The 24,309-nt window shown below is 38.2% G+C and overlaps 1 protein-coding gene across 3 annotated transcripts in view; it reads right to left on the bottom strand.

The window, feature by feature from the left end:
• Positions 1–24,309, bottom strand: part of usp9 (ubiquitin specific peptidase 9) — a 353,775-nt gene that overhangs the window by 196,717 nt on the left and 132,749 nt on the right. For all 3 annotated transcript variants that reach the window (XM_041210976.1, XM_041210979.1, XM_041210975.1), the window contains 8 exons: positions 21,949–22,094; positions 21,785–21,864; positions 19,417–19,529; positions 12,191–12,409; positions 10,677–10,792; positions 1,434–1,685; positions 1,216–1,354; positions 363–515 (listed from right to left, as the gene is read on the bottom strand). In XM_041210976.1, coding sequence (XP_041066910.1) covers positions 363–515; positions 1,216–1,354; positions 1,434–1,685; positions 10,677–10,792; positions 12,191–12,409; positions 19,417–19,529; positions 21,785–21,864; positions 21,949–22,094 — 1,218 coding nt within the window. The remainder of the gene's footprint in view (positions 1–362; positions 516–1,215; positions 1,355–1,433; positions 1,686–10,676; positions 10,793–12,190; positions 12,410–19,416; positions 19,530–21,784; positions 21,865–21,948; positions 22,095–24,309) is intronic.

Raw genomic sequence — 24,309 nt, 5'->3', positions numbered from 1 at the left:
TCCTGCGATTGCATGAAAGATGCTATGGGAAGGAGAAAGCTAGAAAATGGCAGTGACCTTTCCGACTTACTTTATACAAATGAAAATGTTTGAACCACTTATCAAGTTACATAACATGAGCATTGTTAATATGTACAAATACCTAAATAAATGTAAGCATTTGAGGAAAGAAGTTTAGCAATATAATTCTCTCAAAAGTAATTATGCTCAATTCTTTTTCTCTGCACTTCACAATAAATTTAATCATTTGAAAGTGAAAATCATTTAAAACATCTTCAAAAAATCCATTGTTATTTTAACACAAAACACATGCAAATAGGATAGCACAAAACAACCTGATTGAATGCTGTTTATTTCCTCACCTGCGCTGCCCAAATGTTGTCAAGATCTAGAAGGGTGAGTGCTTTTTCTTTAATAACAAAGCGAAGTATCTTCTCTAATTTTTCAACATATTGTGGTTGATGTAGACTGTCACGCAACACAATTGACAGGATGTTGTTTTGTTGAATCCACTCCTACAAATAGTAAAGGAATATAGAAACAAGACAATCACATTATTTCAAACATATTAATAGCAAAGACAACATTTTTAAAGTTGAAATTTTTCAGAATATATGAAAATCTGCTTTTCTAAACTGAAAACCTCAGGACCATCGGTGAACCACATTTTCAAGATTGCAACAAATTTTGAACACTGAAGACTGCTCACCACCCAGGTCTGGAAGTTATCAAAGAAATAGAATATACACCAATTCAGCACATTTCTCACATAAGGAGAACAAAATTGCAGCAAAGAATGTATACGCAGCATGTGTTAAGTGCAACGTGGAGGTTGAGATGCTCTTGAGCACCAGTGTAGAGAAAGTATCAACTGAATGTGGAAAAGCAAAGATAAGAGCTGTTCTTCATTAACTACACTGGAAATTAAGTGACAAGAAAAACAAATCGCATTCTACATTTTTTTCCATTCCTCTCCAACTTGCAAACCTATATGCCTACAATTATCTTGGGTCAATATTGTTCTGGTCTTCAGACATTTCTAAAACAGGCTACAAATATTAGAAGAAATTTCTATCGCTTCCAAAGTTGAATACTTAAGTCAAACAGAGCACATAATATAAAGTAAATTGACCTAAGACATTCAAAATCCAGTTGCAAAAATCATACATAAAACTATATTTCCTTGTAGGATAAAGAAGCAATTTTACTACTTACTGCCATTCTTTCTGCTGTCAACCATTCTTCTTCTTCAGGACTGCCATGACGATGAGTATAATAAGAGACACTGGAAATCACCTTGTTAACTTCATTTAGTGCATTCATTTTTCCATTAAAAGATGAAATTTGTAACAACCTATAAATAACAAAGTTAAATTATAACAAAGAACCACAAATTATTTCAATAAAAATCCAATAAAAGGTAGCATAATTACCTTAGAATCATTTTTAACCTAAATATTTCTAAATTTTTGACCGTTTCCTCCTGCCCAGGAACCCGTGATGCTAAGTTTTTCAGTGATTTAATTATCATAGATAAAGCATCATTTTTGGCTTCATTCTTCGCTTCTTTTTTCAGCTCCTCATCTGTTAGATTTTCTAGAAACTGCGGAACCATTTCTATTATTGGAAGGAAGTATTTCTTCACTGTATGCAAGGTAAGAAATTCATAACACTGTCCAAAAGGTCTGTAGAGCATTAAAAATATATATATATTAGCATACACGTTGTCACCATTCTATGCTTCTATTAAATATAATGCCTTCATACAAATGAAAACCTGAAAGCCAAAAAGCTTCAAACAATTTTGCATTTCACAAAAGTCAAATTCACCAGTAATAAGTAACTAAATCAGCACACAGTTTCAGCAATGTTACCTAAGATTATTTCAAGTCCAGCCTGCATATAGCAGAATCGACATGTGACACAATTCCTTTACGAGTTAGGAACAGTGATGATCTCTGCTTGCTAGTTTTCTCCATTCCAGTGTGTAGGAAAGGCTCACTCTGAACATTTCAATTTCTGACTAGAAATTAAAACTGAATAAACTGAACCAGGAGATGAGAAAATAAAGGTGCCAAATTGCATCAGGTCAAAATAAGAACTGAACATGATGTGACAGAAACTATATTCAAAATAAGGCACATCCTACCTATGGGTGGTAATTATCATTCAATATCACGCACAACAAATTATTTCAAATTAGCAAAACATGTTGAAGGTGGGTATAAAGAGTGAGACAAGCAGTCAAGTGCTCTCAACTTGATCTATCAGATCCAAGTAACAATATTTTGTTATTCCACACAGCTGTCTCAGATGCAATTCTCTCAAAACTATTCAATGTTGGTACAAGAAGTGGAAAGCGCACCAATTCAACTGTATATATTTCTTTTAGTTGAACAGTTCACATTGTGCAGCATTCAACTAAACTGAAGTACTGTGCAGTGACACATAAAACATAATTTCTTGAAATGAAACAATTTGAGACAAAAATAACTATCAAAACACCAAATAAATCTGTCCAGAGATTGAAATTTCCAAAACCTTCAGCTTTAAATTAAGGTAAGGGCAATTGCCTTTGAGAAGAAAATTATTCCAACCAAATGCCCATTAATGATCAGAAAAAAGTTTGCTCAAAAGAAGAGTATCTGAAATCGGAAGTCATATGAACATTTCACTTTTTAAATTAGTTCATGGGATGTGCTAGGCCAGCATTTATTGCCCATCCTCAACTGCCCTTGTGATGGTGGTGAGCTGCCTTCCTGAACTGCTTTTATCGCACATTTCATTAAGTTGCATTTCACTGGTGTTTGCCAAACAACTTTCTCACCTAAGCCCGATGGGTAACGGTATATTAGCAATTGTCTCAGTGTATTTGGGTCCTGGTAAACCACTAACTGTCTTAAGAGGCTCAGATGAGTGCGGAGACCTAAGCATGAAGATTCTGAAGTCTTGAGAAAACTCTACAAACAAGTTTCACACATGCTGGGTGCTGATGAGGACCAACAATAGAATTTCATGTTGAATCCCTGAATGTTCAAGTGTTTTTTGTAGGGTTTTTGAAAGTCTATTAATGTAAACAGTTCCAAAAGCTACAGCCACCAGGCAGACACGCAACGCAAGTTATCGTCCTGTTTGGAATTTCTTAAACTATCAAGGCCTTGCCTGTAGCCCAAGGAAGATGCTCCTGCACCTCTCCAATCAAAACTGGTCAGTTTTCTAACTCATGTCAATCCTGAATTTGAAATGAGGTTCTGTAAAATACAATCTAGTTTCCTTTATTAGTTCACCCAAATTCACAACTGCAAACCACCACCTGCAATTCTTCATCAGCGTGACTGTTAGGACCAGTTTAGCAATGTTAGGTTCTTATGAGGATGTGGAGGTGGAAAGAAAAGCTTCTCCTTCCTGAAAAAATTTGGATAAATCTGTCCTAAAAAAATCAATCTCAATTGTCGAGTGCTTCAAGCACCATGTTTTATCACAAGTATTAATACTTTGAAACTTCTCAGGAATTCAGGGATTTCCCTGCAAAAATCATTTACTATGTTTTGTTTGAATTTGAAATATCACAGGGGACAAGTGATATACTGGGGAAAATAAATATATTATAGAAAAAGTGTGTTCAAGCTGGTACAATTTTCAGAAGCATTAAGTTATAACAGGTGAACTACATTTTGCTTTGGCCAGAAAACCTCAGACCATTACTCTGCTGTAACCTCAAGAATCTCGTCATCTGGTACCTGAGAAAAGTTCTTAACAGTAAAGTCATAGGCAGATGTAGTTTAGACCACTTTGTACAGTTTGTCACATGTGCGCAATAGAGGTAAATTGACTTAAATTCTGTCACCCAAACAAAATTCCACAGCTGGAGGCAGAAAGCAGATGGAACTACTTAATCCAGAATTAACTCTGCTTACAACATGGTAACTGGTAGACAATCCAAACAGTTCATTAAACACAGTTTGAAAGGGCCGCCCATATTTGATCCTGATTCAGAATTTTCTGCCAGCAAAAGTCAACTCTCACTGATGCTGTTACAAAAGATTCATCCACACTCCTTTAAAAAAAAGCATCAATCTATCTTGAGATCACAAGCCAATGATAAAAACGCTGCTGCCTATACTCAACATTCTTTAGTAATCTACTGACCACTCCTCACCCCCACCCCATCACAGCATTCAACTTGAGTTATTCTGAAGTATTTGCCTATAGAATTGTACCTGGATGGTCATTCCAGATATTTCTCATCCTGCAAAATTTACACTTTCATGGCTTTCTTTGGAGATTGGGGTGCTCATATCCCTTGGAGAGTAAAGCAGCATTTAAATGTTGTCTTCATTAAAGAGGAATAAGACCATTAAGTAAAAGGCATTAGGCTGAATTATCTCAACTTCTCTTACTATGCAAAACTGTCTTTTCCACATTGTAAGTACCAGGCTGATTTCATATCAGATTGAAACATGGAGGCACAAATTGCTAAAGCGAAAGCTTGAAAATGCATGAAGGAGGGATGGCTCTCAAATTAATCAGCTGGGCAAGGAAACTGAAAGGATACACAACTGAAGGGGGGAAAAGTCACCAAATTTGAGTTGCCTAAATGCACAAAAAGATAGCTTCCAACGTCTGGAACAAAATAACTGAACTTATATGCAGTTGAACAAATGAAGATGACTAGTCAGTGCAAGGATATGAAGATAACAAGATTATGCAAACCTGTCAAATATTTTCAATGACACCCATACATGAAGCTTCCTAAAAAGGCTTGCTCCCCTCATCAATGACAGCTATTAAACATTGAATTGGGAAGACAGAAAGTCTTGTGTTATTAAGGAGAAAGCTGCAGCTATGAATTAGGAAGGACATGAACTCACTGTATTGCTATTCCGTTTCCTCCAGTACAATCATCATGCACTAGCAGCATAACTGTGCTTACAGGGTTGTGTTCAGTTACAAGATGAAGAGTGAGTCATGTGATATAGTTACTATGAAAATTTAAAGCATCTGGCACCTTCAAGGAGTGACTCTCCTGCATTCAAAAAAAATAGCAGCGAACAGAGGTGCTGCTAGTACGTGCTGAATTTTTTTTAAAAGTGGCACTGAAGCACAGGAAAATGATGGAAATTGCAGCAAGGAAAAAAAAATCAGATAAAAGGACTTTTCTACATGCTGGGACATGTGATGAATAAGTGAATTGACAAAGTCTTGAGAAACTGATCTTCTAAAGTTTGTATTGGGGAGTTTTGGGATTCATAAGTGAGGTGTGTAGTCAAAGACACAAAAATATTTATTTTAGAGTGATTATGGCACAGGTGAACGCCACTCAGCCCATTAAGTCCATGCCAATTGTATCAAAGATTTTAGAGAAAAATACTGCTCCCTTTAAATAGGACTGAATACACTAACAAGGTTGAGATTTGCCAGGTCAAGGTAGCAAGTGAGTCCATTTTTCAGCAAGTCCCTTCTCTAAAGTTTCTGTATAGTTTATACCTTGATTAGTGGCATTTTGAAATAAATGTGTGGATACTGGAAGGCTCATGTTCCCAAGTCAACATGTAAACATTTTTCCAGTTTAATTGAAGTATCCATCAAAAAAATTATTCCCTCTAAACTAGAGAAAAAATGTTATAAAACAGCAGAGTCATCATTTCTAGTCCAGCTGACAAGAGACAACAAAAATTCATCATTCCAACATAAAGGGTCACTCCCAGTTAACTTTCCTGACTGCTATGTGTCCTAGGAAGTACAACTTAGTCGTACTTCCTAAGGGAAACAAAGTCCAGAAACATGACAATGTAGCAATTATGACAAAAGGTGGTTTGCAACACCTTGGTTTCAAATAAATGGCCCAGTGGGCCATTATCCTATTTTTACCTTTGTATTTCCACGTGCCAGAGGCTGCAGTCTTTATTTAAATTTAAACCTGGGCCAAAACCATCAAAAGCTAAATTAATGATCATATTGTTTCTTAATCATGCCAGCACAACTGCAAAAACTTTCAACTACCCTGTTTAAACCCACTTTGGCCTCTCAAACATACAAGACTTTGTTCTAGACATGTACTACTAATTCCTTATTTTCTGCATTAACCATGTTACAGAAAGTTCAGATGGGACGTGAAAAAGGAAATGAGAGGTTTGAGTACGAGAAGAGACAGGCAATAACACAGGGGAAAACCAAAAATCTTCTATGACCATATAAAAAGTAAAAGAGGAGAAAAATGAGGGCTGGGGCCAAGTCAGGACTAAAAAGAGCATGGAGGCAAAAGACATAGCTGAGGTGCTAAATGACTACTTTGCATCTTTCTGTACCAAACTCATCGTGGAGGAGGAGATAATTGAGATACTGAACGGGTTAAAAAGTTGATAAAGGAGGTTTTAGAAAGATCAAGTTGGAAGGTCACCAGGAGGGTTCCATCCAAGCATGCTTTGGGAAGTAAGGGCAGAAATTTCAGAGGTACTGGCCAAAATTTTGCAATTTTAGGGTGGTGCAGTGAACTAAAGAATTGCAAATGTTATACCCTTGTTCAAGAAGGTTATAAGGATAAACCCAGCAACTACAAGTCAGTCGGTTTAACTTCAGTGGTGGGAAAGCTTCTAGAAACAATAATATGATAATCTTTGTGTTACTGACATACTTAAAATATTACTTATTAATACTTATTACTAATAGAGTCTTTATTATTAAAAAGTGCATGTCAGAGGATCTGCTGCTGATTCAATTTAACATTTGTAATACTCGGATTAGTAATCTGTGATGAGTGAAAGAATTAATGAAAGACACTAATATTAGTGTCTTAGCAATTCATTTGGGACTGTATTACAATGGCCTGAACTTTACCTTTGGTGGGTGTACATGATTGAAGGACCCGGGAGCGATCAGGAAATGGGCCCCAAATGCAATTTCACTCTGGCTGGCTAATTAACTGCCAGCTAGCGTGAAACGTGCGCTGAAAAGCTGAGCACTGCTGAGGAGGGCGTGGGAAGAGAGCGGGCGATGACATTTCTGTGGGCGAGCGTTGACAGAAAGCTCCCTGAAGACAGACAGCTGCGTCAGGAAGCTGCAGACATGAAAAAGCTAAAATAAAGGTTTAAAAAGCTGCAAAAAAAAAACCAAGCCCATGCATCATAATCAATCACCTGAAAATATACCTGATAAAAATTCTGTCCATAGGTATTTATTTTATTTCATAACGGAAATTTCATCCCGTCCACGGGTGAAGTTTGACAAAAAATGCAAAGTCCACCTGGCCGACTTGTTTGTACATTTATTTAACTATGAGCTTAACAATAAAATTTAGAATTAAAAGCTAGTCTCAATAATGGTTACTATCATCAATTGTCATAAAAATGTATCTGGCTCACAAATGTCCTTCAGGGAAGGAAATCTGCAATCCTTACCCGGTCTGGCCTACACGTGACCCCAGACCAACAACAATGTGTTTGACTCTTAACTGCCTTCTGAAACGGTCTACCAAGCCATTCAGTTCAAAGGCAATTAGGGATGGGCAACAAACGCTTGCCTTGCCAGTGATGCCCAGGTCCCATGAAAGAATAAATTTAAAAAACTTAACTTTATTTCTTGTTTTGAAGCAGTCTAGGACATGCTAAAGGATGTTAACATTTAGGTGTGCAGCAATACTTGGGAGTGGGAAAGGGATGGGAATGCAAGAAGTGATGCGTTAAGAAAAGGAATATTTGTTGTGAATGCAGTTCTGAGAGGGTGCTCCTGCAATTGTAGGAACTCAGGAAAGGATGGACAAGGACTGAGCATGAAAACACACAAGTGCCCTGGGGACATAGAAATGGTGGGAGGGTGGCTTAGATGCACATGGAGGTGAGTGCAGTAATGTGGAAAGACTGGGAGGGGCGGCAAGAACTGGGAAGGGGATTGTGGAATATCAAAACGGTAAAATGGGGCTGTTATCGCACAGAATCATTGGGGGTGGTGTATCAGTCAGCAGACCCAATGAAAAGGGGGTCCTGACATTGGAAATGGGGTGCTGTTGACTGGGAGCTTTGGGGAAAGAGCACACTGGGTGTGGACTACTGGAAGGAGATTGCTGTGGCACGAAAGTATTGGTGCAGGGGCAAAGATAGGCCCTGGTTCATGAAAGCATTGGCAAAGAAGTTCCACAAGTTTGGGAGGGTGCAAGAATTGTTTCAGAGCTCTCGAAGCATTGAGACATATAGATTCTAAAACTATGGCAGGAGGGGGCTTGGGCTTCCAGCCATAGCTTCATCCCAGAAATAGCTGTAATTCACGAAATGGAAGGGAAGAGATCCAGAAAATCACCAGGTAAGTGGTACTTAGCAAACTGTTGGGGCTGCGGGCTGACAAATCCCTGGACCCTGATAAACTTCATCCTAGGGTCTTAAAAGAAGTGGCTAGTGAGATAGTTGATGCTGGAAAAACTCAGGTCTGACAGCATTTGTGGAGAGAGAAACAGGGTTAACGTTTCAAGTCAGCATGACTCTTCTTCATTGCTGCTTTTATTTCATATTTCCAGCATCCACAGTATTTTCCTTTATTTTGAGAGTTATGGCGTTTAATTTACCAAAATTCTCTAGATTCAGGGAAGGTTCCATTACTCTGGAGAATAGCAAATTTAACTCCTTTATTCATAAATGTAGGGAGACAGGAAGCAGGAAACTACAGGCCAGTTAGCTAAACATCTTTCATAGCGAAAAAATGTTAAAGCCATGATTAAAGATGTTATGGCAGGGCACTTAGAAAAATTCAAGGTAATCATCCACAGTCAACACGGTTTTGTGAAACGGAAATCTTTTTAACCAATTTGAAGGAGTCACATATGCTATGGATAAAGGGGAACTAATGGATGTACTGTACTTCGATTTCGTGAAGGCATTTGATAAGGAGCTACATCAAAGGTTATTGTGGAAAATAAAAGCTCACGGGGGATGGGGCAACAAATTGGCTGGCCAGCTAAAAGGAAGCAAAGGCGGCATAAATGGGTCTTTGTCTGGTTGGCAGGATGTAACGTGTGGTGTGCCACAGGGATCAGTGCTGGAGCTTCAACTTTTTGCAATTTACATAAATGATTTGGATGAAGGAACTGAAGGATCTGGTTGCTAAGTTTGTTGATGACACAAAGTTAAATAGGAAAGGAAGTAGTGAAGAGGAAATAAGGAGGCCACAAAGGGACATAGATATGTTAGATGAATGGGCGAAGATCTGCCAAATGGAGTATAATGTGGGCTAATGTGAAATTGTCCATCTTGGCAAGAGGAATAAAAAAGCAGCATATTACCTAAATGGTGAGAGATGCAGAGCTCTGAGACTCAGTGGGATATGGGTGTCCTCGTATATGAATCACAAAAGGCTAGTATGCAGGTCCAGAAATTAGGAAAGGTAATAGAACGTTATCGTTTGTTGTGAGGGGAACTGAATATAAAAGTATGAAGGTTATGCTCCAGTTCTACAGCACACTGGTGACACCATATCTGGAGTAACATATACATCATTGGTCTCTTAATTTAAGGAAGGATGTAAATGTGTTAGCAGTTCAGAAAATGTTTACTAGACTAATACCAGGAATGGGCAAGTGGCCTAATGAGGAAAGGTGGCACAGCTACGCTTGTATCCACTGGATTTAGAAGAGTTTAAGAGGCGACAGGGTGGCTGTGGAGAGGATGTTTCCTCTTGAGGGAGGATCTAGAACTAAGTGTCACTGCTTAAAAATCAGGGGTCACCCATTAAAGACAGAGTAGGAGAAATTTTTTCTCTGACGGTCAAGGGTCTCTGGAACTCTCTTCCTCAAAAGGCAAAGGAAGCAGAGTCTGAATATTTTTAAGGCAGAGGTAGATAGATTTTTGATAAACATGGGAGTGAAAGGTTATCGGGGGTCGGCAGGAAGTCACAATCAGATCAGCCACGATCTTATTGAATGGCGGAACAGGCATGAGAGGCTCCTACTCCTAATTCACATATTCGTATGTTCTGGAAGGGTGCTCCAACTCCTGAACTTTTAAATGGTGTTCTCAGCACTTCTCAAAACAAATGCGATGTCTCATTAATCTCAATGATTTGGAAGTAGCAACTGATAATTTTCTAGCTTATGGAAAGCAAACTTTCAACTGATAGACTATCGAAACCCACCTATACCCATTTTCTTTTCCTTTCTGATTGATTTAAAGGTTGCCACAGAAAACCCACTTTTGCTTATATGGAGCTGGACAGTCCAAAGCAATCTAGACTAACGGCTTGAGAATTGTCTTCATATTGTCAAATTCCATATTTATTGGCAGATTAGTCCCGTGTTGTTAGTATTCTTCGGTGTAATTTAAGTGTCACAGATGTTGCTTGCAATTAAGTCATGTGCCAATTTACGGGACACAAGGGATATTATGGCTGCATTTTAAGATTCTTCATGAGAAAGGACATGCATTTCTGCTGCCTGCAGAGCTCCCTCTGATATCTCGAATTCTGTACTGGATGGTAAAGATCATCCTTTGATTTATTAGTATTGCTAAAGCATGCTTCCCTCAGAACCAACACTTCCCATTCAAGTAATCAATCAGGTCAAAATATTTAATGTATCCCTGATTATGCATATTAAATACTCCTCATTGTTGTTTATTATGAAAAAAATGTACTGAACACTTCCCCATTAATCCTTACACATTTATAGATTAAAACAACAAAAACTATCTGCTTACTTGATGAGTGCTGCAATTATCTGAACATTTAATGCTGAACCACTGACAAATCGATCATGTAGAATCTGAAATCCGTTCAATGTCCCAAACTTGTTGATAAGGTCCACAAGCCAACCCTACAGAGAAATTAGGAGTCAAAATCCAAGTTATGATCTTTAAAATTTCATCTGTTCAGTTTTCTTCTATTCATTCAGGAGATGTGGGTGCTGATGGCTCGGTCAACATTTATTGCCCATCCCTAATTGCCCTGGAGGTGGTGAAGAGCTGCTTTCTTGAACCACTGCAGTCCATGTAGTGTAGGTGCACCCACAGTGCTGTTCAGGAGTGAATTCTAGGATTTTGATCTCATGACAGTGAAGGAACGGCAATATATTTCCAAGTCAGGATGGTGAGTAGCTTGGAGGGGAACTTCCATGCGGTGGTGTTCCCATGCATCTGCTGTCCTTGTCTTTCTAGGTGGTACTGGTAGTGGCTTTGAAAGGTACTGTCTAAAGAGCCTTGTTGAGTTCCTGCAGTGCATCTTGCAGATGGTACACACTACTGCCACTGTGCATGGGTGGTGGAGGGAGGGAATGTTTGTGGATGGGGTGCTAATCAAGTGGGCTGCTTTGTCCTGGATAGTGTCAAGCTTCTTGAATGTTGTTGGAGCTGCACCCAGGCAATTTCCATCACACTACTGACTTGTGTCTTTTAAATGGCTTTGGGGAGTCAGGAGGTGAGCTATTCACTGCAAGATTCCAAGCCTCTGGCCTGCTCTTGTAGCCAGTGTTTATATGGTTGGTTCAGTTCAGTTTCTTGTCAATAGTAACCCCCAGGATGTTGCTAGTGAGAGAATAAGTGATGGTAATGCCATTGAACGTCAAGGGGTGATGATTAGTTTCTCCCTTGTTAGAGGTGGTCATTGCCTGGGACTTGTGTGGCGTGAATGTTAGTTGCCACTTGTCAGCTCAAGCCTAGATATTGTACTGGTCTTGCTGCATTTGGGCATGGACTGTTTCAGTATCTGAGTCGTCGCGAATGGTGAACATTGTGCAATCATCAGCAAACATCCCCACTTCTGACCTTATGATGGAAGGCAGGTCATTGATGAAGCAACTGAAGATAGTGGGACCGAAGACACTACCCTGAGGAACTCAGTATAATGGTCCAGATTAGTAGTAGAGTAATAAAAGTAAGTGGCTAAATCAATATTGTACAGAGGTTTTAACAGATGTGCACTAAAATGAATGTGTGCTTTTTTAGCTTGTAGTTACCTGAAGTTTCTTCAAAATATATTTTCATGTTTGACACCCACATGGTGCTTGAAGTAAAAGTGTGCTTCCAGGAAATATGCTGATGGCATTAAAGGGTTAAGATTTGCCTCCTCTAGACATAAATTAATCCAACATCACAGTTCCAAGGTGCACAATTACACCTTTATATACCACTATAATAATGCTCATAATAAACTGCAACAAAAGCTAATTTATAGTGAAATCCCATTAAGCACAACAAAAATGGCAGATTCTCCAAACCTTTGGTGAGCGCGGGTCAGGTGGTCGAGCAAAGAGTTCATCTTCAGCCAGCTGGACTCCTGCAGGAACAGTCTCAGAGGGGCGTGTACCATTGTAGATATGGAATTTGCAGTGAGGGTTTAAGGCCATGGCAAGGAGTTCAAGAAGGGGAAACCAGTCCTGGGACAGCTTGGCCACACACAGTTCTATGAGCCGATGAGTATTATTTATAATACACCTCTTGAAAGGGAAGAAAAATATCAATTGTACTATTTGCATGCAAAATATTCAGTAACAATGCACATCATGATGGATTACATCAGTGAAAAGATAATTCAATTCCAACTCCAGTCAGACATACTAAGGCTCAGACTGAGCAATACAATATACTGATGGAAGAAGATACGCTGTTAACATGCTACGCAATCCAGTTTGGCCAACCTACAATGCTACGAATTCTTCTTAAAGCTCATCACTTTTTGTTTAAAGTTCACAATATTATTGAAATGGAGCCAATACATATTTAGCTGCTCAGCCCGGCTCCTACTTCATACTGACAAGTATCCATATTCATCCCTGATTAGTAACAAGCCCCAAAGGTAGGTTCTGATCTTGGTTCCAATTCAGAGCTGCAAAGTTTTTGTCTGTGGGGTAAACAAAATTTTCACAACTAATCTTTTATTCCTCTATACTTAAGTATCACTGGGCTGCATGCTAATGCTTGCCTCACTTAAAAATCAAGTTACACTGTTTGAGCAAGATGAGGTAAAAGGTGTGATAGTACAAGTAACTAGGGGGAAAAACCACTAGGATCACAGAAGCACACCTATTAACATAAATTACTTGAGAACAACGCCTCCATCTTCAGCTATAGATTGAAAGCACATCAATAGTATTGGTATTGATGTTCTCAATGCAATAATGCAATATTTGTGCTATTGGAGAAATAAAGGTAAATTTTAAAACCCAGCGTACAATTCATTTTTGTGTGCTTCCCCAAGTAATTTTGAAAAGAACTGATTAAACTAATCCAATCAAGTACTTAGTGTTGAATTTCTGGCATGTATAACACAAGCTTTTTAATTAAAAAAAACTGGAGCCAATAAATTTTGCATCCCTCTAACATTTTTTCAGACCTATAGCTTTCCCATCTACTTCACAAACAAAACACCATTAGGGGTGTTCATCATCTTCTGGGAAAGTCATTATTGGTAAGGATGAGTATTTCCACATCCGTGTAACATTATAATATGGATGAGCACAAAGGGAAATAATTAAAACAGTCATTTAAAATTAGCCTAGATGGTAATATAATATTTGATTTAAGAATTAACAGAAGAGCTGGGATTGAGAAGTGGGGGGGGGTGGGGTGAGCATCAGATTTATTTTGCCTTAATTTTTATTGTAGGCCTGTCAAGTTGATCAATTCAAGATCTAGGTGTGTAGATCAAAAGATACTTCAATGTATACAAATATGATGTGCTTGCATCAAGCCTTTTTTTTTTATATTGAGGTTGTGAAAATTTACATTATGCTTGGACCTGGTGATAGCAATTGAAATCAAACAATAGCAAAATGGATTTTTAATTCCCTGAAGCTCCAGTGAATATCTCATTGGCATTTTTACTGTGCACATGAATATAATTTTCCTAAATGTTTTCAAAAATATACTTCTGAAAAGCCACTTGGTGTTACATTAGATAGAAGAGACCAAATGTATCTCGTCTTGCTGACAATACAAAGCTTGGTGGAAATGTGAACCTCAAGGAGGACAGAGAGAGGCTGCAAAGTGATATAGTCAGGTTAAACGATTGAGCAACAAGGTGGCAGATGGAATATTACGTGGGGGAGTGAGGTTTTTCACTTTGGTTGTAAGAATAGAAAACAATATTTTTTAAAGGCATGAAATCTGTAAATGTTGATATTGGGCATACTCATACAAGGAACACAATGTTAGTATGCAGGTTCTAGAAGCACTTAGGAAGGCAAATGACATGTTAGTCTTAATTACAAGGAAAATTGGAACAGAAGAGGAAGGAAGTCTTGCTATAATTGTACAGGGCTTTGCTGAGTCCACACCTGGGCTACTGCATTTAGCTTGGTTTCCTTATTTGAAGGTGGTTATACTTGCATTGGAAATGATGCAGCAACGGTTCACGAGAATGGGTCCTGGGATGAGCAGATTGTCTTTTGATGGGCGGTTGAATAAATTGGGCTTATATTCTCTGGAGTTTAGTAAAACGAGAAGCTATCTCATTGAAACATACAGATTCTGAAGGGGTTTGACAGAGGGAGACAGAAATTGTTTCCCCTGGCTTGGGAATCTAGAACACGAAGGCAGAGTCTCAGGAAAAGGAGCCAATCATTTAGAACAGAGATGAGGAGAAATTTCTTCAAAGGTTGTGAATCTTGGGAATTTTCTACCCCAAATGGCTGCAGGTGCTCCATTGGTAAATATATTTAAGGCTGAGATAGACAGGTTTTGTGACCTCTCAGGGAATCAAGGGAGGTGAGGAGCAGGAAGGAAAGTCTAGTTCAGGCCGATGATCTGCCACGATCATATTGAATGGCAGAACAGACTCAGGGGCCATAAGGTCTACTCCAGCTAATATCTGTATGTTCTTACAATACACTAGCGAGCATTGAAGCAATGACTTCAAACAGAGAGCAAATAATTTAATGATTTTTCCACCTGTTATACTAAAGTAGGCATCCATCTCTACAAATCTGCTTTCATGTTTATGTGCAAAATTCAGGCAGAATAAAATTCGGAGCACTCAAAAACTTAAAGACAAAATAGTAATATTATCAGTATCACCACTCCATCTTTCATTATAGAGTTATGAACGCAATCATGCAGTCACTGCATGTGTTTGCAACATATACAATACAAAATAATCAAATTAAATTATACGATGCAAAGTTTTTGGCACCAACCTAGATTTAAAAATAGCACATTTAATATACAAAACAAAAATCAATGCATTAGTTTTCAATAGGACAGCAAATTTCTTTATTAATTTGGCAGTGCAGCACTGATTTTAAATAGGATCTTAGACAATTCTTTCCACTTGTTCAGCCTCAACATACAGCAGCTGAAATAGAACAAAATAAGCGTAAAACTTCAAGTAGCAGGGTAGACAAGGGTAACGCAATAAATGTAACATATCTGAATTCTCAAGACACCTTTGATATGATACTGCATAATAGACTCATGGCTAAAGTTAGAGCACATGGAGATAGCAGAATGGGTAGCAAGTTGCCATAAAAAGAAAACAGGGGCAGGTTCAAGGTAGTTACTCAGACTGACAAATGATTGGAATGGGTTTTCCACAAAGATCAGTGCTGGGGCCATTGAAGTTCCCCATTTATGTAAAAAAATTCAGACTTGAGAATTTAAAGTACAATTTCAAAATTTACAGAATACACCAAATTGAATGATCCGGTTAATAAAGGGAAGGGCTGTGACAATATACAAGACAATATTAATAAACTTGCAGAATCGGTGTTTGAATGGCAAATGAATTGGAATAAAGTTGAATGTGATATGGTACGTTTTACTAAGAAGAATAAGGCAGCTGTATGCTCCTTGGAAAATAAGTGTCTAAATGATTTAGGAGTGCAGAATGATCCAGGGAAACAGATCAACATTCCCTCTAAGCTGCGCAGGTGCATGACCATTATAGCCAAATGCAACAATTGGCTATGCGCCGTGCAGGAAGGCAAACAGGTTATGCACAAGCAGCAGCCCTGCAGCAGTTCAAGAAATGGGCTGTGCATAGCAAGGGAAATTAGAGGGAACATTGGTAGAGATACACAAATTACTGAAAATTAGGACACAGGTTAACAAGGACATAAAAATGCCAAGTACTGGGGTTCATTTCTAGAGGGAGAGAGTTGAAATCAAAGTTACATTAAACTTATACAAAGGCTTGGTTAGGCCACATGCGGTAATGTGAACAGTTCTGATCTTCATATAAAAAAGATACAGAAACACCAGAGAAGAGGCAAAGATGATTTCCTGGAATATCAGAAGTGTGGTTATACCTATTTGAAAAGACTGAAGTGGCTCAGGCTCTTTTCTTCAGAAGAGAAAACTGAGGGGTAACCTGATAGAGGCTGAAAATGATAAAGGGATTGATAGGGTACGCTTAAAGATGTTTGCACTTGCATGGAGCATAAATCATGGTCATGAATTTAAGATAGCCACTAATAAATCCAATATGCAATTCAGGAGAAGCATCTTTACCCAGACAATGTAACACACTACCAAAAGGAGTAACTGAGGCAACCAGCAGAGGTACATTTAAGGGGAGAGCCAAATTAACACAAAGGAGAAAAATACAGAACAGGTTACAGGCGGCTCACGTGTAATATAAACACAGTCATTAACCTGTTGGGTCAAATAGCCTGTTCTGGGCTGTGAATAAAATGTAATACCATGCAAGTGCTTAAGATTATACATGCAAACTTTAACTATATAGTTGAAGTGATATTTTTTGGCGTGCAGTTGCCTTAAAGTAAGAGAAACTATGTGCTTGGCTATAGCACTGGTACCTGGTGCTCTAGCTTTCCCATTACATTCTTGTTCCCAAGGAACCAGTTATTTTCACTATCCACCATGCAAAACAGCTTGCTAAGTTCTATTTAACTATGGCTATTTAGTTATCACCTAATGAAAAGGAAAACACATTTCAATTGGAATTTGTTACATCTATATAGAACGTCAAGTTCTGCAGTCAATAAAACATTTCACAATAAACGAAACCAAATTTCAGCCTTTACATCTAAACAGATAAAAGCTCTGATTATAACTTCAGTAAAATGGCCAAAGTCCAGTCCAAAGAAAAAATTGTTGGTTTTCATGGAACAAAAGCAAAATACTGTGGATGCTGGAATTCTGAAATAAAAATGAAAAATGCTGAACAAACCCAATGGAAGGTCACTCAACTTCAAACGTTAACTGTTTCTCTCCACAGATGCTGCCTCACCTGCTGATTATTTCAAGCATTTTGTTTTTATTATTGGGTATAAAGAATCCTGAAGCTTAAATACAAAGGTGTTGCAAACTCAAAGTCTATCACTATGACAAAGTACTTGGACGAAACAGTGTCACATCAGGCTAAGTGCAAGACCCCTTGTATGGGTAGTTCCTCTGCAATAAGTCTCAAGCGCATTAAGTGGGGTCTCAAGCATCAAATTTAGTATTCATCTTCAGCAGCCACATGACAAACATTTGTTATATGCATCAACTACCCCCAAGAAACTCTCTCAACTGAATCTTGGTGGAAGCCCAAGAACTGGAAAGAGTAAGCTTCTGCAAACAGCTATTTATATTTATCTTTGATGTAACAAAACATTTCAAGGCACTTCATAAGAGCATAAGACAAAATATGACAGCCACAGAAGGAGATATTAGGCTAGATGATGAAAAGCTTGGGTAAAGTAGTAGGTTTTAAGGAGCATCTTAAAGGAGGAAAGCAAGGTAAAGTGGGGGAGGTATAAGGACAGAATTGGGGCCTAGGTAACTGAAGACTCAGCCACCAATGTGGAGCAATTATAAGTGGGAATGCACAAGACGATAAAATTAGAAGAGTGCAGATATCAAAGTGGTTCTTTTTCCCTTCATTCTTTCATGGAGTGCGGACGTCACCGGCAAGGCCAGCATTTGCTGCCCATCCCTAATTGCCCTTGAACTGAGCGGCTTGCTATGCCAGTGCAGAGAGCAGTTAAGAGCCAAACACATTTGACAATTAGAGGGGTGCCAAAACTTAGAGAGTTGTGGGGTTAATGAAGACTGAGATTAAAGAAGGGCAAGGCCATGGAGGGATTTTGAAAACAATAATGAGAATTTTAAAATCAAGATGCTGCTTGACCAGAAGCCAATGTATGTCAGTGAGCACAGGGGTTATTGGAGAACAGGCAGCAGAGTTTTAGATGACCTCAAGTTTATGGAGGGTAGAATGTGGGACACCAGCCAGGAACGTGTTGGAATAGATAAGTTTTGAGGTAAGGAAGCATGCATAAAGGTTTCAGCAGCAGATGAGCTGAGGCAGGGTGATATAATGGGAGGTGGAAATAGGCAAGTCTTTGAGGTGGCACAATTGAGAGGTCAGAAGCTCAACTTAGGATCAAATGTGACACCAAGGTTGCAAACAGACCTGCTTAATTTAATTGTTCCCAGGGAGAGGGATGGAGTCAGTAGTTAGGCAACAAAGTTTGAAGGAGTTCTGAAAACAATGGCTTCAGTCTTCCCAATATTTAATTGGGGGAAATTTCCACTCATCCAGCACTGGATGCCTGATAAGCAGTCTGAATTTAGCAACAGTGAAGAACTGGAAAAGAATCGAAAATCCTACTTTTGTTCACCCACCCAGTAAGGCAAGAACTTTTCTACAAACTTCCAGACATGATTCATATTGACAGGTCTTTTCGTCACTGCTGGAGTGGGTCAACATCTAGGCTATCTTGCTTGACCTCCTCTCCTCCTTTGGTTGCAACTATGGGATCAAGCAGCTTTCCATTTCATCTCCCAGGAAATCATTAAGAATCTTTTAGACATTCAATCAAAAGAAATTTATCCCAACGAATTTGGCAGGATATGGTTTTTATTATGCTTTCCATCATGCAGCACCCAAAACCATATACATGACGAAGTGTGGTCCAAACATTGCCTTGTGTAAATCTATTGTAATCTATTTATATTTGTACTGTTTACCCCTATTTATTAAACCCCAAATTATATTTTGTGGCTTTATCTAGCTATACGTGCAAAGAATTTTGAATCTGCACCTCTGCATCAGTACCTGCACATGCTTTCAAATTTATCCTCACACTCCTTGACTATCCTCTCAAAATGCATTTGAAAACTAGTAAACCATCAATTAAACAGATTAGAATTTTCTATGAACACGAACAGTGGAAAATGCTATTCCACGCAGCAAAAGTTCATTTAGAATGACGTATTTATGGGAATAGAGAAAGAAAGCCTGTGACAGCTGCTAAGGGTTGCCTTTTTTGAGATATCAAGTATTATGAATTTGTATGTGAAGCTGAAGAAAATACTTGCAACAATTAAGGTTGCATAGACGCTTAAAAAGTCAGCTTAATACTAAATTAAATGGTAATTCAGTGTAAATGATAAAGCCTGATACTTTTCTATTTACTCCAATAATTTACTAAAATAAATACAAGCCTCATGAATACAAAATGAAAATTTCACCACAAGCTAAAAAGAAAATACTTACATGGATCTCAAATTTCCAACCACTCACAGCTTCATCAGTTAGAATTTTTGTAAAGGAAATTGTGAGCCCATCACGGAAAAAGCGTTGACATGCTTCACTTTTAATATCAAGGCCTTGAAAATGAAAGAAGTATTACACCTGATCAAAACAACTGGTAACATGGCAACATTTATTACGGTATGAAATTTTAACAATAAATCAGAGAAGCTGACCGTGAAATACTTGCACAAATCCAATTATTGGGATGATACACAGATACAAGTTTGAAGATATATAGGCCAGCACACCCCTAAAACCAAGTTGTGTGACAATGAGCCCTGCCCACTCTGAAATACGAATAAAGTTAAAAGTTTGATTATACAGGATTTGGACTTCAACTATGTTTCAAATTAAGCATCACCCTACACTCTCAAAACTTCAGTCAATACCACACACTTGGTCTAATTGCAGGCAGCTGAATAAATTGTTTAAGGGATTAAGTCTTGGGCAACAGGCTCAGACATTTAAATTCTGCAATTTCTGCTGCTTACAAACTTTTATGGATTAGGCTTTGGGCCTGCAGTTGCAATAAGGGAAGGAGAATGATTACTTTTATTAATCCAAAAATATTTGGCAAAACAATGCAACATTCAATTATATCATTTTAGGACCTGGAATTTTCAGACTATATTTCGTACTCCATAGCATGAGGAAGCAATGTAATCATGCAACGTCACTTAAGATTAATATATCTGCGACAGGGATACTGGATTAAGCAAAAAATTCACTGTAAAGTTCCTAGGTAATTGTACCATGATCTAAATAATTTCTGAATGAAACATTAAGGAAAGTATTTTTCAAACACGTGTGGGACATTTGGAACAACTTCAAATGGTCATTTATGATCTACACATCTGTATGATTAAGTTGCCCTAACACTTAAATGCCTTAGAAACAAATTTTACAATAATTAAATTACATGCTGAATTTCCCATATATTATCATTTCCATAATATTTCTGCTGAAAACTGAGACCACAATGCCCCCCCCAACAGCAGTATTTTACAGAAAACTTATTTTTCAAGACAAAGAGGATTTATGAAAGTTTTCCAAGTTTTGATGAGCTAGGTGGTTTTATGAACGCTCCAAATAGAAAAAGATTTCCTTTGTCAGTATAGCATTACTTGCTTGAAATTAAGCCTTCCAGCTGACATCATGATTAGTGCAGCCAGGGAGCACTAAATACTTTTACACTAATCACAAATATTATAAAATAGTTACGAAGAACTCTGCATCCCTGAGAAAAGGCTTAACTTTTTAGTGCAGAAGCTGTTCCATTGTGATGCTTCACATTACAAACGAAAAAATTCTGTTCAGGCAGGCGGTGAATTCATCTTTGACTATCTATTGTTGGTTTGCTTGAATACTGATTCATTGCTCTTGATTGCAATCCTACCACTCTAGTATAAATGCAGTTGATACTGACCAAAGAAATTCGCTAAGCACCATCATCAGCATTCAAGGGCTGGAAGACTGCTGAGTCCATCCATACAAATTAATGGTCCTAAGTGACGGACTGACCTGCCAAAATGATGTGATATAGAGTAGAAGTAGATAACCTGTTTCTGCTGGTGTGTTGTGGGGAAAAACTCAGGACTAAACATTTAAGGTAGTCACTAATAAATCCAATAGGGAAATCAAGAGAGGCTTCCTTACCCAAAGTGGTTAGAATATGGGACTTGCTAACATAAGGAGTAGTTAAGGTGAATAGCATAGGTGCATTTAAGAGAAAACTCAGCAAATACTCGAGGGAGAAAGAAATAGAATATGATAGGGTCAGGTGACGACAGATGGGATGAAGCTCATGCGGAACGAAGGCCAGCATGGGCCAGTTGGGCCGTATGGCCTTTGTGTGTGTTTTAAAAGTGATGTAATTATGTGCAAATCAAAACATATATGATAACTTTCTCAAGCTAGGTCAAGCATGCATGGATTTGCTTTTGGACCACATAAATGAAAAATCTCTAAGAAAGGAGATATTATCTATATCATAGTACATAAGGGTAGGGGGGTTTTATCTTCCCTTTGAAAATTGCTATTGCAGCTATAACTTTCCGTTTCCACGGGAGTGCATCATTCTAGGTCAAGCACCAAATGGCAGGAATAACAGTTAACTCAAAAGAAACCCATTGCTAGATGGCTCTCCAAATAATCTTATTTTTCCAAAACAAAAACATCTTTGGCTTTTCTCCCACACGATTAAAACATTGAGGCACTTTCCTCAATTCTTGAAACATAAGCCAAATATTTCAATAAGACAACCTGTTGGCATTCTAAAATCCAAGTCAGTCATTTGTCCAGTACACTTAACATGATTTCAAAAACTTACTTTTTTTACTAAGATCTATAGCAGCTTCTAGTAGAACTTCTAATTCACCTTTAGGCAACACTGGAACTACCCAACGAGGTCTGAAGAAAGTAAAAAGGCAAGTTAGAATAACGTACGAGAACAAATCAGCAATGTTCTTAATTTTTCTGTTGAGTTACACTCACCTATTAATCATATCATCCAGCTTTGCCAAATCGGTGTGGGGAAATGCAGGCTCCTCTTCCTCAAGTTGAGGAGGAGCATCACCCTGACCTTGTTCATCAGGAGGGCTCACTGGTGAGTTCTCACTTGATGTATTGGGGGAAGAGGTCTATTGCAAAGACAAAAAGTACATTCAATGTCGAATCAATATGATTTTTATTGTAATCTATAAGCTATGGTCTATGCTCAACTTATTTCCTATTAAGTATTTTAATTGAGGATTAAATCTATTTAAAAAATTCCAAGAGTTTGATCCAGTCAACTAAGAAAATTTCCCTTTTCTACACGTGCTCGTTTGTTGGATACCTCATCAAGTCCCTTTTTTTCAATGATTGGGGTGCTTATATGCTACAGTACATTACAATTGCAACTGCATTTAGAGGCAGAAAAATAACTATTGCTACATTAACAGTGATTAACACCTCTAGAATAAAACCTTATAGCAATCTAATTGATAAATATTCCGACAAGATTCTAGAGCAGTTTTTTGTTAAATTTTCTTAATGAAAAGCAGCCCCATAAAATGGTTCGATATTGCAGCCCCTTAAAAGGATTTGATATTGCCATTTAATAAAAAAGCTTTCATAGCACTAACCATAATTCAATTTTTATATTACAGATTTCTGTAGGAGTAACATTTAGTGACAGCCTTAGTTCAGTGGTAGCATTGTTGACTCAAGAGTCGGGGGGGGGGGGGGGGGGGGGTGGGGGGGGGGGGGGGGGGGGGGGGGGGTTAAATTCAAAGGTTTGAAGATGACAAAACTTGGAAATGTAAACAGTGAGGGGGAAACTACCTGACTTTAGGGGAACATAGGAAGACTGGTAAAATTGGCAGCCATGTGGCAAATGAAATTTAATACAGAGAAACTGTATTTTGGAAGGAAAAATCAGCCAAGGCAACTTAAATTAAATGCCACAGTTTTAGAAGGACTAAAGGAACAAAGGAGACACCTAGCGGTTCGTATTCAAAAATCCAAAGATGAGAATGGCCGAAGACAAAAAAGATCTGAAGTTTTTTTGAGACAAGGAATCATATAATTATAGCACTTATTATGATCTGTCAAGAAATGCCAATACTTCTAGGCCATTTCAAATGGGTGGAATGATTAGGCTTCAAGGGGGTAGAAACATCAGTTTTTCCATCGTTTACCTACTATTACCATCAAGACTGTGGACCAATGCAGTTGTATAAAATCACGTAAGTGGCCTCAGTATTTTGACATTTCAGCATGTAATGCAATTAATACAGTTACTGCATGTTATACAGGATGAAGTAAATACTAACACCAAAACATGACTGTGAAAACTTATTCATAAATCTGTGTCAAAGTTTTACATATACTGCTTTGACTGATTTGGTTTTAACTTTTAGCAGATCCTAGGTATAAAGGAGGTGACTCAAGTCCATCATGCCACTCAAGAACAGTTTGCATCTATGTCTCAATGTAGGCAAAAGTGCTTCACAGATGCATACAGACAAAAATCAGTGCAAAATGGGTGACTAAATGCTTGGTCAGAGGTAGGTTTTAAGGGGGATCATAAAGAGAGAGAAAAGCAGAGACACCAAAACTGAGGAGAAACTAGCCCCTTGAAAGTATTAACATTAAGCTCAATTTCCACTCAAGAGGTGAACATCCCTTAAGGAAATATCTTGTCAAGTAGGGAAAATCCTTGTGCGTGTTTAAGTCCTAGGCTAGAGGTTTTTATCTTGACAATGTATACCTGTGCTGGATTATCCACATGCAAAGCAACATGAAGGTCTTTGGAGAGGAAAGGGCAGAGGTAAAAAAGAAACATTTCTAAGGGTAAGATTCCACAATCAAAAAGTAGGAATTCCACCAAAAGGCAGAAATCTCTCATCCCTGGATGAGTGGTTTCCCATAAGAGGTCCTGTGTTGGGGCTTCAGCTATTCTCTGTACTTATTAACTACTTTTGATGGTGCCAGAGAAAACTATATACCCAAGTTTTCCAAGGACACAGATAGGTGGGGCTCTGGCATAGCATTATGAGCAGATATTAATGGATTAAGTAAATGGAAAAAACTATGGAAAATGGATTTTAACGTAGGCAAATTGAATTAGGCATTTATATATCTAGAGGACTAGAATATAAGGGGATAGAACTTACATTATGGCTATACAAAGCCCTGGTTAGACGATGCCGAGAGTACTCCTGGCAGTTCCAGATACCACACCTTGGGAAATATTCATGGGCTTTGGAGGGTGCAGCAGATTTACCAGAATGATAATTTAACCCTTGGAGTCCAGGTTATGAGAACAGATTACACAAACTAGGATTCTATTTCCTGGAATTTAAAAAGTTA

Source organism: Carcharodon carcharias, chromosome 18 (genome assembly GCF_017639515.1).
Source record: "Carcharodon carcharias isolate sCarCar2 chromosome 18, sCarCar2.pri, whole genome shotgun sequence".
Lineage (NCBI taxonomy): Eukaryota > Metazoa > Chordata > Chondrichthyes > Lamniformes > Lamnidae > Carcharodon > Carcharodon carcharias.
Note: the sequence above shows the minus strand (reverse complement) of the source record. Positions and strands in the feature narration are given on the sequence as shown.